The 16,903-nt window shown below is 45.3% G+C and overlaps 1 protein-coding gene across 7 annotated transcripts in view; it reads right to left on the bottom strand.

Annotated features, from left to right (window-relative positions):
* Positions 1-16,903, bottom strand: part of ESYT2 (extended synaptotagmin 2) — a 172,652-nt gene that overhangs the window by 7,975 nt on the left and 147,774 nt on the right. For 5 of the 7 annotated variants that reach the window (XM_056519550.1, XM_056519557.1, XM_056519554.1 and 2 more), the window contains exons 15-22: positions 16,220-16,264; positions 15,823-15,897; positions 11,464-11,550; positions 8,213-8,362; positions 6,434-6,825; positions 5,549-5,647; positions 3,965-4,096; positions 736-841 (exon numbers count right to left, since the gene is read on the bottom strand). In XM_056519550.1, the coding sequence (XP_056375525.1) occupies positions 736-841; positions 3,965-4,096; positions 5,549-5,647; positions 6,434-6,825; positions 8,213-8,362; positions 11,464-11,550; positions 15,823-15,897; positions 16,220-16,264 (1,086 nt within the window). The remainder of the gene's footprint in view (positions 1-735; positions 842-3,964; positions 4,097-5,548; positions 5,648-6,433; positions 6,826-8,212; positions 8,363-11,463; positions 11,551-15,822; positions 15,898-16,219; positions 16,265-16,903) is intronic. The other 2 variants (XM_056519553.1, XM_056519552.1) reach the window with 1 other exon arrangement.

The following is a 16,903-nucleotide window of genomic DNA, read 5'->3' as shown; positions in this document are numbered from 1 at the left end:
GGGGCCCCCGCGCCCCCTCCTTCTATGTTACCTTATCACCATTGTGTAACTGACACACAGGTCTGCCATGCACACGCTGACACTCAGTATTAGGGTGCAAGCAAGTCTATGCGCCCTCCCAATTTGGACTCATTGGGGGAAATTGATCAAAACCTGTCCAGAGTAAAAGTTGTTGAGTTGCCCATAGCAACCAATCAGATCACTTCTTTCATTTTTGAAAAGGCCTGTGAAAAATAAAAGAAGCGATGTGATCAGCATCTTTTCCTCTGGACAGGTTTTGATAAATCTCCCCCAATGTGCCTACGTAGTTATACTGGGCAATGGAACATGCGCGGCGGACCTGTGTGTCAATTACACAGCGGTGATGCAGTAACGTAGGAGGAGAGGCATTGGGGAGGCCTTTTGTGACCATGCCTCGCTGACTCTTTGCGACTGTTGGGAAAAATGGTTGTTCAGGAGATGTAGCAACAGAATAAACAAAGGTATGACCGCAGTATGCACGGATACAGCTTGTACTCAGTGTGACAGTTTTATATAGTGTTTTCATGTGACGGATACATTTCTTGCTCTTTACAGCCACCAGTAGGGGGAGCTAAGGACCATCAGTACAGAAGAGTCTGGTGAGATAGGAACAGGAGGTGGATTTCTATGAAATGTATCTATAATGTAATTAAGTTGCAGTCTGAATCAAGGTCATGTCTGACAGGGAATAGATCAGCATACAGGAGAACTCACCTTTCCAAGCAAACCTTTGTCTCTAGATAAAAATCCCCCGCTATTCTTTACAGCAACATCTAGTGTTCTCCTCGGTAGATCAGGCAGTGACACATTAAACTCAAATCTGGGAAAGAAACATAAGACGTTTTGGTTAGTGACGTTGTTTGGACATTATTTTGAATGGGAGGTTAAGGCCCGATTACATAAAGAGATTATAGGTCGAACGGGTTGATATCGCCTTGTGCCAGCGATCACGTGATTTCTTGACTAACCCTTTAAAACCCTTACCCTCTGCTATAAAAAAATGTAAATAAATAAATATCATCAGCCACACATCTAAATGTGTAAGTTCACATCTATATGTACCAAAACAAGATCAGTTTGGCTCAATGTTGCCTATGTTATTGTGATATGCGTTTGTGTACAATTGCACCCATTTTAAATGCATACTTTATACTTTTCTTGGTAAAATGTCAAATCTGTAAAACAAGCAAACACCCCACCCCCTCCAAAAATGTATACCACACATACCATATAACACTAATATACTTCTATTGGGGGGGGGGGGGGGGGGGGATGTACAACCCAGCATACGTCACTGACCTACATCTATGTGGCAAAAAATGTATACCACAGTATACAATTATTTTTAAGTGGTTCAGAAAAGTAGTGCATGCCAAACTATTCTACACCACAAAAAAATAAAATAAATAAATAAATAATACACCAACGTGCAGGGTACAAAAACAGGTCAATTCGTACTGTTCTTCCAGTACTCTTGCTACATTATAACACTATTGTATGTTTACACATTCTTATCTCGACTAATGTATATAGCAGTGTTTTCCAACCAGGGTGCCTCCAGCTGTTGCCAAACAACAACTCCCAGCATGCTTGGAGTTGTTGTTTGGCAACAGCTGGAGCCACCCTGGTTGGAAAACACTGCTATAGTAATTTGTAATATTCAGTGAGAAATCCTGAAACATTTTGCAGTCCACAGTGTTGAAATACGTTTATCATGCACATACTGTACGGATGTGATGTAATACAGGGATGTGGAAATCCTATCGCCCGACGCCCGGGACAAGTAGTTTTGGGCGCCGGGCAGGTGAATTGTTTATAGATTTAGCCCTGTATCGGGCTAGCAGGGACAGACCGACTTTCCCCTTATTTTTCTTTAATGCTGGTGTGAGGCGCTGGCGCTCAGGGTGTATGGAGGGGGCGGCGGTATGAGGTGAGATTTCCGAACCCATCTCACCTCACAGCGGCCCCCAGCTGATTTCAGTAGCCGGGGGCCGCTGCTCAGAGCCCCCCCAGCCGGTGTGAGGGGATCTCACCTCACCGCCCCTCCCCTCCGCTCTCAGAAGTTTGCCGAAGCTAGAGTGGGGAGGAGCGAGGGCAGAGCCCGAGGACGGTCTGCAGGAGATGATTAAGCCACGCCCCCCCATCCCCCTCCCGGAGGATGGAGAGCGCAGCTCTGAATACAAGAAGACAGGGGGAGAATGAGGATGTACACAGCCCCTCCCCTCCCCTGCTCTGTCTACACAGGACGTCACTTATCACGGGGAGGTTTCAAGTTTTCACGGGGGAAAACACAGAGCGGGGGGAGGGGAGAGGACGTATGTGAGGAGACATACTGAACTGCACTGCACAGGCTGGGGATTTCACCTCACACCGGCATGTATGTAATGCATGATTAGGGGGGGGGGGGGGGGGTATCAGCGGCAGGTGTATGTATGATGTGTGCATATGTATGGTGTATGTGTCATGTGTATATATGATGTGTGTATGTTGTCTGTATGATGTGTCTATGTGTGATGTGTGTATGTAATGTATGATATAGGGGGTAGCAGCCCAGTGTATGTAATGTATATGTGTATGTATGATGTGTGTATGTATGATGTGTCTATCTGTGATGTGTGTGTATGTAATGTATGATATAGGGGGCAGTGGCCCGGTGTATGTATAAGTGTATGTATGATATGTGTATGCATGTATGTTTTGTACAGGGGCGGACTGACAAGTGCTGCTGCCAGTTGTGCCATCTAATTTTATTTATTTTCAGTGGCTTCTGGCCACCCGCACTAAATTGCACCCCCAGAATCCCACCCTTCATACTCACCCGCCGACCAAGAGCCCCACGGATACACGCAAACACACCCGAACCAAAACTACAACTTCCAGCATGTTACACAATAACCTAAACTGTAGAACTATTAAGTGTAACATGCTGGGTGTTGTAGTTTTGGTTTGGGTCAGAGGCAGAGCCATAGGCTGCATCAGGGCATGCTGGGTGTTGTAGTTACTAACTGCAATTCCCAGTATTCCCTGACACATCCTATGGCTCTGCAGCTGACATGAACCAAAACTACAACTCCCAGCATGTTACACAATAACCTTAACTGTAATACTATACAGTGCAACATGCTGCAACACCCACACAACCATAGGCTGTATCAGGGCATGCTGGGAGTTGTAGTTATCTACTAACTAAATGCAATATAATTACACATAAATTAGAGTAAATAAAATGCACCACACAAACCGGAGAAGCAGAACACCCCCCCCCCCCCGTAAGAAGACTGAAAAATAGTGATAAAAATATTTTAAAAAGTGCGTATATATGTGAATAAGCCCCTTTCCTAATAAAAGTTCTGATAATAAATGGTTCCAATAAAAACTACAGATCACGGCACATAATATTACCCTCATACATCCCTGTATATGGAGAAATTAGAGTTATGGGGGTCAGATGGGGGGGGGGGCACAATTTTCTGGGCTTGCCTCGGGTGTAAAAGGAGCTAGCTACAGCCCTCCCGCCGCTAATAGCCTGACATGCTGCGATCACTGTGGCCGCTATTAAACCATTAGATCATCGCTGTCTACATTGACAACAGTGTCTAAAGGATCTTCTCTCCATCCCTGGTGGTCTAGTGGGGGTGGATCAGAATATTTTGGTTGAAATTATTTTATCTACCAGGACAAGTGGATTTTCTTGAGGGACAAGTAGATTGTGTTCAGCTTTAGTCCCTTGGACAAGTAGTTTTTTTTCTTAAAATTTCCACACCCCTGATTTAATATATATTTATTTATATATTTATTAGATCACTCAGACATGATTTCTCCAAGCACCGACATCAGATGCTCCATGGAGTCGTGTAGAATTGGACTATGAAGAAATATTCTAAAAAAACAAAAGACAAAAAAATAAAATAATAATAATAAAAAAAAAACATGAACAACATACGTTTGATCGAACACAGGATTTAACGTCTTCTTATACGCGTGGGTTTTTCTTCTTCCTGATCGCCGTTTGTCTGGTAATAAATACATTCTCACATATGGATCAGACCCGTCTTCAGAGAATGCTATAAGGTTTCTAGAAAAAGGAAAACAAAGCTGCCTTATACCAAACCTACGTTATATCTTATTACTTGTAAAAATAAAGGCGAGAGGGGAATTTACTAAGACCAATGTATCACACACTAGTATTAAAGGGAATGGGTCATCAGAAAATGACATATTGTCTGAATCAAGATTTAATGTTAAACATATGTGTATATTTATATATATATATATATATATATATATATATATATATATATATATATATATATATATATATATATATATTATCATATTTTTTTTTTTTTTTTTTTTTAAAGAATTTTGGCATATTCATTTTTTTAATTTTCCATTGTTACTATGTATATCAGCGTTTCCCAACCAGTATGCCTCCAGATGTTGCCAAACTACAACTCCCTGCATGCCAGGACAGCCAAAGGCATGATAGGAATTGTAGTTTTGCAGCAACTGAAGGCATCCTGGTTGGGAAATACTGATCTAAATTAGAAAATAATCCTGAAATCTTGAATTTTTTTGTCTGGCCTTTAGACCTAATATTTTTAATTTTTTTTTTGGGGGGGAGGGGGGGACTTATAATAAATTATAACAGAAATGTTAATACAAAAAGTTCTCAGTTCCTGCTCTAGACCTAAAATTAAAGGGGTACTACAGGATAGGGCATGAGTGTCTGATCGCAGGGGTTCTGACCTCTGGGACAACCCGGGATCTTCAGAACGGGTGAGTGGATCTTTCTTGTGCATGGAACGCGGGTCGGCATGTGCTCGATGGATTGTCTGTCTCATTCGGCTATTTTAAGCACTCGCATAAAGAATGCATGGAGGGAGTGCCAACCTGCACTCCATGCAGTGGGGAGATTGAGTGCACCTTTCTGCAGATCGCCGAGGGTCTCAGCCATCGGACTACCTGCAATCAGACACTTATCCCCTATAGTGTTGATATGTGATAGTTTTTTAAATGCTGGAATGCCCGTTTAAGCTGAGACTTCTTGTTCTGTGTGTAATGATAAGGAGGAGGCTGCTAGAAAGTGATCAGTACAGGATTACAGAGAAAAGTGACACCAGTAGAGAGTGACAACAGAAGACAATAGGAGCTCAGTCTTCCCCTCCCCTGTGGAATGACCTTAGCACAGGTTACAGAGCATGCTTACAACCCTGCCCCATACAAAGAATAGAGTCTGGAGATGTTCATTTTGTCTATGTCCATGGGGCTTGCTGTAAAGCACACCACTAAATTATGTTAAAAAAGGGCAAGATGGCCGTCCCCATAATAATGTCCTAAAAATGTAATTAAATTAAAATTACAATAAGAAAGAGAAACAAATGAGACAAATTATCTGGCTCTTATCAGTCCTCAACAGTCTGACCACCAGCATTCATACACTTAACCCTTTACCACAGGAAAGGGGCCAAGTCATAATAGTCAGACAACCCCTGTAGTGTTTTAGTATATTCTTTGTCAGAATTACCTGCAGGAATGTACAACAACCATCAGCTTATTTCTGTGAGAGCTGTGACGAAGAGTTAACTGGATCTGTCCTAGAGGGGATTGTCCCAAGGATGTCCCGCTGTAAGCAGAGGATGGTATAATAATCAGGTAGTGATTCTATGCATATTACATGTACAGTGTTCATTGTTTCTGCGGATCTGCTCGGAAATGCATTGCAGTCTATGGAGAGAGCATGTTTCAGAGTGGTCTTTTGCGCTGGCAGAACATGCAAATTTAGCAAAAAGTCCGCCTTTGAATTCTGGCAAACTTTCCGCTGTGTAAACACAGCCTAAGAGGTCTTCCTGGAAAACCTCTTCATCTTTCTGAATGGCTCCTCATTTAGACCTTTCCATCTGTACATACACAAACGCTAGCAATGTATTGGTGAAAGTTGCATAAATTGTCATTAAAGGGGTATTCCGGCTTTATACATCTTATCCCCTATCCTTTGGATAGGGGATATGATGTATGATCGCAGGGGTCCCGCTGTTGGGGACCCCCGGGATCTCGGTGCAGCCCCCGTCATTCTGTGCAAGGTGCTGCCTCGGAGACAGGAACATGACATCAAGGCCACACCCCTAGCGACATCACACCACGCCCCCTCCATTCATAGACATGAATCAAGGGTGTGTGGCATGACGTCACTAGTGGGCGTGACTGACGTCACATCCCAGTCTCGGAAGCGGCGTCCAGCACAGAATGCCGGGGGCTGCACAGAGATCGCGGGGGTCCCCAGCGGCGGGACCCCTACTATCATACATCATATCCCCTATCCAAAAGGATAGGGGATAAGATGTATAAACCCAGAATACCCCTTTAATGTTGTTGACTTATGCTTAAGTACATTCAGGGAATCTTGACTTACTTCTGAAGCTGCCGCAGTCGCTGCCGGAGCTCCTGTGTGGCTATGGGCAAAGATATATCGGAGGCGATGCTGGGTGTGGGTTCCTTCATAGACAGATGTGAAGGTGAATATGTAAAGCTGGAACCTGAGAGGCTGGAGGAGCTTTTGTGCAGCTCGGTTGGTCTCTGAGGACTAGCATTCTTAGGACTCTCTTTTTCCCCATTTTCAATCTTTTTATTTGTATCCATTTTAGGTGTCGGTGGAGGCTTCTGCGCAGGCCTCTGTACTTCTGGTACAGCCGATGGTGTGGTTGGCGTGGGTGGAGTTGACTTCCCTTTGAATATTGATGGTCTCTTGACTTGCGAGGTATGCTGTTCATCAGGAGAACGCACAGGTCTATCCACATACAGGATCTAAGAGACCACACATCAGAGTTATACACAGCTCAACAGGATTGTGAGACCTGTCACCATGTCCTGCTGCCTGTGGTTAGGACATCAGGATATTCATGACAACTTTAACGCACCTTCCTACGTCGGCCTCACGCTCTTCCTGGGGATGGGAACGTTGGAGCGCTATCAACCTATCACCGGCTGCAGCAATGTTCCGCCACAGCCGGTGATAGGCTGAGCCCACTGTCATGTAAGAAGTCGGCTTAAGAAGTGCGCTCAACCTATCACCGGCTGAGGTGGAACATCGATATGCCCGGTGATAGGCTGACGGCTCTCCGACGTTCCTGTCCCCAGGAAGCAGGTCCGGACCGACGGGGGAACCTAGGAAGGTGCGTTAAAGTTTATTTTGTTTTTCTTTTGCAGCTCGGGCATAGGGATACAGGGTACCGTATAGAGTTCCAGCGCCGGCGGCCCGCAACAAACAGGAGGACGAGGAGGGCAGCGCTTGCGGGTGATATGTAAGTAGTACCCCGATGGGGACAGCGCAGCGCTGGGCTAATAATTAATTGGAGAGGGGGGGGCAGAACAGCGCTTGCGGGTCACATATGATTAGTTCCCTGATGTGGGGACAGCGCAGCGCTGGGTTGATAATTCATTCATTTCCGAGGGGGAGGGGCCCAACCGGTATTGCGGTATGGGAAAAAAATCATATCGTGCAGGACAAAATATTTCGGTATTCAGTATGAACCGCCCAGCACTAGGAAGGGGTTAATTCACATTTATTATTTTTTTTTTACAATTTTTTTTCTTCACTTTTTTAATCCCCATAGGGGACTATTACATGCAATCTGTAGATTGCATACACTGATCAATGCTATGCTATAGCATAGCAGTGATCAGTGTTATAGGCACTCCTTTACTACTGCCTGCCATGGCCGGCAGCAGTAAAGGAGAGACGACCGGACGCACGGAGCAGGGTAAGGGACCTCCGGCCGTCCTCACAGCTGATCGGGACACCACGATTACACCGCGGTGATCCCGATCAGCATCCCTCAGTCAACCGGCAGTACATCTCCGGACTTTTAGACGCCGCAAACAACTTTGATCGCGGCGTCTAAAGGGTTAATGCGGGTCACGGCTATGATGTACACACAGCTGCTGAGCGCACCACACCTCCGTGATACCTGCCGGCGGGACTCGCCGGCAGGTATCGGATTAGGTATTAGGGACATTTACACGAGTACAAGTACTCATGCAGATGTCCAGTATCGGTCCCAATACCAGTATCGGGACATCCCTAACTACAACTGACACACCAAGCAGTGAGAATAACTGCATTAGGTTCTTGTATGGACAGAATGAAGAATGAAAATCACTGCAATAGAAGAAGATAAAAGTCCCCACATACCCTTAGTGCAATCTTCATGTTGATGACGCTGTTAGGACCGGAGTTATTCAGCTGAAACCTCTGGTTGATGGTCATGTCTTCCTTTGTCAGCAGCTGACTCAATGGAATCTTCAGGTTTCCCATGGAACTTTGATGATACTCATCCCTGACCTGAAAAAGTGAACACAACTCAGCAAAGAGAAGGTTTACAATGCAGTGCCCTATATAGCACTTTTGGGCTCTGTTCACACCATCACAGATTTCATATGATAGATCAAAAAGCAACTGAAACTTTATGGGAAGCCTTTTCCTGCAGGGCTGCCCAACTGTCTAATGCAGTGTTTCCCAACTAGGGTGCCTCCAGCTGTTGCAAAACTACAATTCCCAGCATGCCCGGACAGCCAACGGCTGTCCGGGCATGCTGGGAGTTGTAGTTTTGCAACAGCTGGAGGCACCCTGGTTGGGAAACACTGGTCTAATGTGTATGGAGGCCTCACGACTCTACGCAACAGATGAGGTCTGGTAAGAAAAACAGTTTTCTTTTTAGGACATAAGCCACTTGTATTGTTATGTACTCCACCTTAGGCAGCCATGTATGGACGATAAGCCTAGAGCTACATACAGGGATAAGACGGAGAACGGAACTGCATCACTAAAGAGAACAGGGCCGCAGATAAAGCTGAGTGTATAAGTAAGTCGCCTATTATACTCAGGACAATGATTTATCAAAAATCGGTAGAAAGGTGAACAACCCCTTCAATCACTGAGTAGGAACACCCACTTGAGTACTTAGCCAAGAATTAGCAGATGTTAAACAAGCCTATATATCTGCAACAAAAGAGTACATCAGCTCACCCTCCAACCTCGGAACAAGACTCAGCGCACGGTTACCACGGTGCAGTGGAAGGCAGGATAGGAACAGAGAAGAGAGTCCAGCGCCAATGGGTTAAAGGGGTTATTCAGGAAAAAAAAAAAATTTCTATAACAACTGGCTCCAGAAAGTTAAACAGATTTGTAAATTACTTCTTAATCCTTTCAGTACTTATGAGCTGCTGAAGTTGAGTTGTTCTGTTCTGTCTAAGTGCTCTCTGATGACACGTGTCTCGGGAACCCCCCAGTTTAGAAGCAAATCCCCATAGCAAACCTCTTCTACCCTGTGCAGTTCCCGAGACAAGCAGATATGTCAGCAGAGAGCACTGTTGCCAGACAGAAAACAACAACTCAACTTCAGCAGCTGATAATTATTGAAAGGATTAAGATTTTTTTTTAATAGAAGTAGTTTAAAAATCTGTTTAACTTTCTGGAGCCAGTTGATATAAAAAAAAATAAAAAAAAAATAGTTTTTCCTGGAATACCCCTTTAATGGATAAAATTCACAAGCTTTATTGATTCCTTTAAAATATCAGCATACACGCAGGTACAATGAGACAAAAACTCTTCTTGACTCATTTCGTGGTGTCCCACTTTTTCATAAGCCTCAGAATGCTTTTGAAAAAGTGGGACACCACGAAACGCGTCAAGAAGAGTTTTTGTCTCATTGTACCTGCGTGTATGCTGATATTTTAAAGGAGTCAATAAAGCTTGTGAATTTTATCCATTAACCCATTGGTGCTGGATTCTCTTCTCTGTTCTTATTAAGTCTATATATCCATCTGCTCAGCTCTTCCTGCTGTAAAGCCTAATGCCTGCAGACTGGGTTATGTTTTCAATGTGACCGATTCTATTTAAAGGGGTTATCCTGTGAATAAAATGATCCCCTATCCACAGGAGCACTCCAGTCCCCACAAACTGGTCATGAAAGTGATTGCCCTTCTCCACCAATCACTGGCTAAGATGGGACATCACTGCAGCCGGTGATTGGCAGCGCGTGCCATCAGTACCAAGACAAGGCAATCAGACACTTATGCCCTATCCTGTGGGTAGGGGATACATTTTACTAGCCGGACAACCCCTTTAACAATAAGGGTATGTTCACACTGCAGCATTCCTGTGGAATTCCGCGCAGTGAACATTACCATCAGTGTGAATTGGTCTTCCGCGAGACCCGTTCACACTGAAGAATTTCAACGGTGGACAATTCTGCCGCGGAAATTGTTCCGCACAGAGAATGAACATGTTCATTCTTTGTGAGGAATGCCGCGAGCACTGTATAGCAGTCAATGGTGACGGCGCAGTGCTGCGTGGTCCTACCGCAGAAGCGGAGATTCCGCAGTGTGAACATTCCCTAATAACTCTCTGTCTAGCATAAACACGAATGCTTTCCATTGATGGTTGTCCAGTACACTGTAGATAAGCTACATTTACTTTGCTGTCAGATAAAAATACATGTTGGAAAATAGAAATGCAGAACAGATTACCCATGAGGAAAATTCATCACAGGTTTAAAGCATAAGTCTCCTGCATAAAAACTTATCTTCTATCCTAATGAGTGCTGCGGCCCCCCGCGATCTCCTGTATGGAGCCCCTGTGCTGTAGCACAGGAGCATGTTACAACCCCTGCCCAAAGCGGAAGTTGCCACGCCCCCTCCATGAAGCTCTATGGGAGAGCCGAAGATTGCTGAATGGCTCTCCGATAGAACCATATGGAGGGGACGTGGGGGCCACTGCTTTGGGCGGGGGTCGTGACGCGCTCCTATGCTACAGCACAGGGGCTCCATACAGGAGATAGCAGGGGGCCCCAGCGCTCGTCGCACACCCGCGATCTAAAACGTATCCCCTATACTTTGGATAGGGGCTACATTTTTATGCATGAGACATATCCTTTTAATGTTTAGGAAGAAAAAGATATTAACCTAACATTGGTTTGGTGTTTTCCCATGATAGGCACTCACCACCTGATCACAGAGGTCAGATCACTGAAACCCCACTGATCATCAGAACAAGGGTGCCAATTCCCCTAACTGAATGGATTGGTGGTCGCACACTGCCACTTCATTCAGCTCTATGGGCCTGTTAATTTTATCAGTCCCATAGAGTTGAACTGAAAACACTTTTACATTACCCTGTAGGGAAGGCGTACTTCACATTCATCACCTGCAAACAATAAATCCGCATATGAGCAATGCCACTGGAACGTGAGCTGGTAACAAAAAGAAAAATAGACAGATGGCACCAGCAAAATGACATGTGTAAAGAGGTGTGCGTGGCCCACGCTTGTTTACGTGTTATCTCCTGCTGGCAAGACAACAGAACAATGAGCAGATCAGCGTGCATCCCAGCAGCCCCACAGTACGGACAACCCTACGGGGAGAGCATTGTGCCAAATGACTTACTTCTATTTCAAGGTCTTGTCTTTTAGGATTGTGGACAAAGAAAGTAAACGTCTGTTCCCACACTGGCTCGATGGTCTTGTGTTTTACCTTAAGATGAAGAATGTAGAGCTATTACTGCTAGATTTTTAAAATAAATAAGCATACTGTTGAAATTAAGGGACTATACATTATACCAGTGGCCTCCAGCTGCCACAAAACTACTACTCCCAGCATGATGGGAATTGTAGTCTTGCAGAAACTGTCATAGGTTAGAGAGCACAAAAAAATTCTGTGCTGGCATACTGTTTTATACATTGTACTAAATAATAGGGTATGCGGTTTGGTCCCGAATGCACCCCCTAATGGTGACAGCGGCAGGCTGTCAGATTGTTGTTTTTTAAAGTGTACCTGTCGTCAACAACATTTTTTTATATAATGTAGATAATTCAATTATATGTATATTTGTAATATACATTGGTTAAAAAATGTGTATATTTTTGCGTGAAAAAATGCTGTCCCTGCAGCTATTGTCTGTGTGTCTCTATGAGGAGTCCAAATACAGGAAGTGAGGGTAGGAGAAGCAGGGCTCTGTGCAGACTCCTGGCTTGTCTATTACCTGATGTATGAGCCAGGAGCATGTTATAGAGCCTCAGGGAACACTGTCCAGCTTTTTCTTAGTGTACAGAGCCCTGCTTGTCCTCAAAGCACAGAGCCCTGCTTGTCCTCAGTGTACAGAGCCCTGCTTGTCCTCCGTGCACAGAGCCCTGCTTGTCCTCACTGTACAGAGCCCTGCATGTCCTCAGTGCACAGGGCCCTGCTTGTCCTCAGTGCACAGGGCCCTGCTTGTCCTCAGTGCACAGAGCCCTGCTTGTCCTCACTGTACAGGGCCCTGCTTGTCCTCAGTGCACAGGGCCCTGCTTGTCCTCAGTGCACAGGGCCCTGCTTGTCCTCAGTGCACAGGGCCCTGCTTGTCCTCAGTGCACAGGGCCCTGCTTGTCCTCAGTGCACAGGGCCCTGCTTGTCCTCAGTGCACAGAGCCCCGCTTGTCCTCAGTGCACAGAGCCCCGCTTGTCCTCAGTGCACAGAGCCCCGCTTGTCCTCAGTGCACAGAGCCCCGCTTGTCCTCAGTGCACAGAGCCCCGCTTGTCCTCAGTGCACAGAGCCCCGCTTGTCCTCAGTGCACAGAGCCCCGCTTGTCCTCAGTGCACAGAGCCCCGCTTGTCCTCAGTGCACAGAGCCCTGCTCGTCCTCAGTGTACACAGCCCTGCTTGTCCTCAGTGTACACAGCCCTGCTTGTCCTCAGTGTACAGAGCCCTGCTTGTCCTCAGTGCACAGAGCTCTGCTTGTCCTCAGTGTACAGAGCTCTGCTTGTCCTCAGTGTACAGAGCCCTGCTTGTCCTCAGCGTACAGAGCCCTGCTTGTCCTCAGCTCACAGAGCCCCGCTTGTCCTCAGCTCACAGAGCCCCGCTTGTCCTCAGTGTACAGAGCCCTACTTGTCGTCAGTATACAGAGCCCTGCTCGTCCTCAAGTGTACAGAGCCCCGCTTGTCCTCAGTGCACAGAGCCCTGCTTGTCCTCAGTGTACAGAGCCCTGCTTGTTCACCCTCACTTCCTGTATTTGGTCTCCTCATAGAGACACACAGACAATAGCTGCAGGGACAAAAATATACCCATTTTTTAACCAATGTATATTACAAATATGCATATAACGGTATTGTCTACATTGTATAAAAAGTTTTTGTTGACGACAGGTACACTTTAACTTTACAATTGGGCAGCGAATCTGAAGCTCTGTATCACAAAGCTGCTAGAAGGATAGATCATAAGAATGCCAATGATACCTGCAGTATGGCATGACCGCTGAAAGCACTGAATGGGTGCAGAGATCATGTGCCAGTACAGCATGCCAGCATAGACAGGTCTGGGACCATCTGTGCTGGATCGGCAGTAGATGGAGAGGCGAGTACAAAGTATATCCAAGGTCATAGCACACAAGGAGGCTCAGGATAGTGTTTAAGCCAGTGTTTCCCAACCAGGGTGCCTCCGGTTGTTACAAAACTACAACTCCCAGAATGCCCAGAAAGCCAAAGGCTCTCCGGGAATGCTGGGAGTTGTAGTTTTGCAACAGCTGGAGACACCCTGGTTGGGAAGCCCTGGTTTAAGCTGTGTTTTTATTTATTTCCCATGAACATGCTTGATGCAACTTTTGCTGAAACGTTTCATGTTTATAGAGAACAAATAAAATAAAAAAATAACCCCTTTAGGTCTCGTCACACTGCAGACATTCCGCCGGCAGAATTCCTCTTGCAGCAGAGTCACAATGTTATTAATGGGATTCTGCAGCTCTGTTCAGACTGAGGAATCCCAGCAGTATGTCCGCTCAAGGAATGAACATGTTTATTCTTTAAGCGGAATTCCGCTGGGACTGCATTTCTGCCTATGGAGACGGCAATGTCTGCAGCCCTATTGCCCAAACATCGGGCGGTGCCCGCAGGAAGCGGTCACTCAGCCAAAGAAATTTTGCTGGTAGAATGTCCGTAGTGTGGACAAGGTTCTCAATGAAGTAGCATCGAACATACTCTGCAACCGCTCTATTTACCCACAATGGGACTAAATTAAAGGGAAACTGACACCTTGTTCACCAGCACTAAACTCAATAAACAGGGTTATACTGCGGGTGAACCCTCTTTAAAAAGAGGTATAACTCACCCTGATTGGTGGTCCGGTTCCGAACATCCAGGCAGTATAGATTCACCATACTTAATCCCCCTGCACAATGGAGGAGGGAGCCGGTATATAGAGCTTCCCTGCCTCCGTCCTCTGCTACTCTCATATGCCTGTATAGCAGCTCCTACCTTGTATAGCGGGATTAGCAATAGATCAAGATACAAATGGTGGATGTGCGGCTATGTTTCTCTATTTGTGTTGTACATTTGTAGATGGCCAGCACTCCACTCCACCCATTCGGCCCAGGAGACTGCATATGGGTTTCCTCCTTACATTCTCCCAGTTCTCTGGCAGGGAGCACATGGTAGGTGTTCACACTGGGGTGGTTCTCTGTGGCGGCCATTGTTTTTGTGATGCTTTGTCTGTGGGGTGGGGTGGCCCAGAGCCAGGGGCTTGGTCAGGTAGCAGTGGGGCTGCCTGGTCACTGGGTCGTTCCCCTGTGGGCTTGGTGTCTTGGAGGCAGTGTTCGCAGTCTAATGCTACACCAGTGTTAGGTTAGGGACCCACTCTGAATAGGTGACCTTGACGTGGCGAGTGGGCTTGTACTTTTTGATCAAAATGCATTCTAACAACCTGTTAGTTTTTTAAATTATGATGAGAAAATCAAATTAGATCAAAATACAAATGGTGGATGTGCGGCTGTCTTTCTCTATTTGCTTTGGATTAGCAATGGTGCCTGTATACAGTCTGGATTTCCAGAACCGGCCCACCTATCAGGTAATACTTTATTTTTAATTTTTTTTTAAATCAGGTTCACCCACACTATAAGCCTCTTTATTGAGTGAAGAAGGGTGAACAAGACGCCAGTTTCCTTTTAAATGAAGGGCTTTCTGATTTTTCCCTAAACCTCTGAGACGAGAGGTCAAGGGCAAGTGCCCTCACCAAAGTTGTACTGCCTCCGGTGTGCTGATGTCATTCTTATATGCAGTTAGGGTTGCCACCTTTCTTGCCCAAAAAATACCGACCATGCTCATTTGCATATTTAATTATATATGCGTGACATCACAAGATACACCTATACGGGGGAAATTTTGTCAGATTCTGACCCCTATAACTTTTTTATGTCTCCTTATATGGGCCTGTATGAGGGCTAATTTTTGCACCTTGATCAGTAGTATAGCAGTACATTTTTGCTTTGACGTTACTTTTTGATCACTATTTTATTCAAATTCAAGAATTGCAGTTTGTTACTAACTACAACTCCCAGCATATCCGGAAGTAGCCTGTGGCTCAGCAGCTGCCCCAAACAAAAACTACAACTCCCAGCATGTATATAGAATAAGTCAGTGTTTCCCAACCAGGGGTGCCTTCAGCTGTTGCAAAACTACAACTCCCAGCATGCCCGGACAGCCAACGGCTGTCCGGACATGCTGGGCGTTGTAGTTTTGCAACAGCTAAAGGCGCTCTGGTTGGGAAACACTGGTATAGGTTATGGTACAATATTCCGGGAGTTGGTGGATTGGTTAGATAAATACCGGTCATTGCATTGCAGGTATTTTTAATATAAAAATACCGTCCGGGTGGCCAAAATACCGGCTGTGCTGGTAAAATACCGGCCAGGTGGCAACCCTAAATGCAGTGGACCTCCATTTGACCACCAACAAGACATTGATTGTCCTCATCTCCTAGTGAGATCTTCAGAATCCTACCTTACCTTGCTTTCTTGGACATGATGACCCAGAGAAAACAGCACATAAGGATTAGGAGTGCTGCCAATTTTCTTCCCGGACTGGAAGCAAACCGAAAGGCAAATATTAATAATGTTATACTGAGGCAGATTAATACACCGTGTACACATGGGAACCATATTAAATAAAGCAAAATGTGCCATTACATCTGAAGCTTTTCTTTCATTCCAAAATGAGGTTGGTCAAAGAAACACAGATGTAAATGCAATGTAAAAATAATAAAGGCCCATGCAGGTTAGAAATGCAGGAATGTAAATGTACAAGGCTTTCAAGCTGCAAAATTGTACATTTGTTTGAAAGAAATAGCATAAATGGGGAGAGGGAAAAAATATGAGTTTGTCAGAAGCTTCTGTTCTAGCTTACGCTGTTCCATCCTGATGAGATCTCTTGATCGCGGGTTAGGGTCATCTATGACAAAGTAGACCTGTCAACTACACATAGCTACATTCATGGGATTGACAATGGTTGGCCGTCTCAGCCAATACAATGACTAGGGACCTGATGATGGTTACAATACATGAGGCGCAATGTTCTTCATTCAGAACAATGGAGAACATTTCTGCAGGACTGGGTTCTGTTCGGGGGCCATACCATTGTGTACTGTTAGAATATTGTGGAGATAAAGCGATGTCTGCTATTAAAAATAAAAGGAATTTTTTAATTTAAAATCCTGATGTATGAATGGAATCCTTCAACATAGACCACCACCAATGTCCAGAACCAAGGAGCTGCAGCGCTCTATAGAGCTGCTCACAAATGTGTTACTGGAAACCTCACAACCCGGTTCACATGGACTTAAAGGGTAGCTCCCACCATCCTTTTTTTTTTTCTATCCCTGCCTATTGCCCATCTATCCCTAACTCCCTAACTCCCTCCCTGCCTTTACATTTTTGTTTACTATATTAAAAATGCCTTTTTGTCTGCCTGGTGGTGTGCACACTACCAGGCAGACTTCCCCAGCAGGCAGACGTCACTGATGCCTGCTGGGGCCGACACTTCCGCCCATAGTTCATCTATACAGTGTGCATCCAGCTGTTTCACCACTAC

The sequence above is a fragment of the Hyla sarda genome, chromosome 5 (genome assembly GCF_029499605.1).
Source record: "Hyla sarda isolate aHylSar1 chromosome 5, aHylSar1.hap1, whole genome shotgun sequence".
NCBI classification, from domain to species: domain Eukaryota; kingdom Metazoa; phylum Chordata; class Amphibia; order Anura; family Hylidae; genus Hyla; species Hyla sarda.
This window is presented reverse-complemented; position numbering and strand designations above follow the sequence as displayed.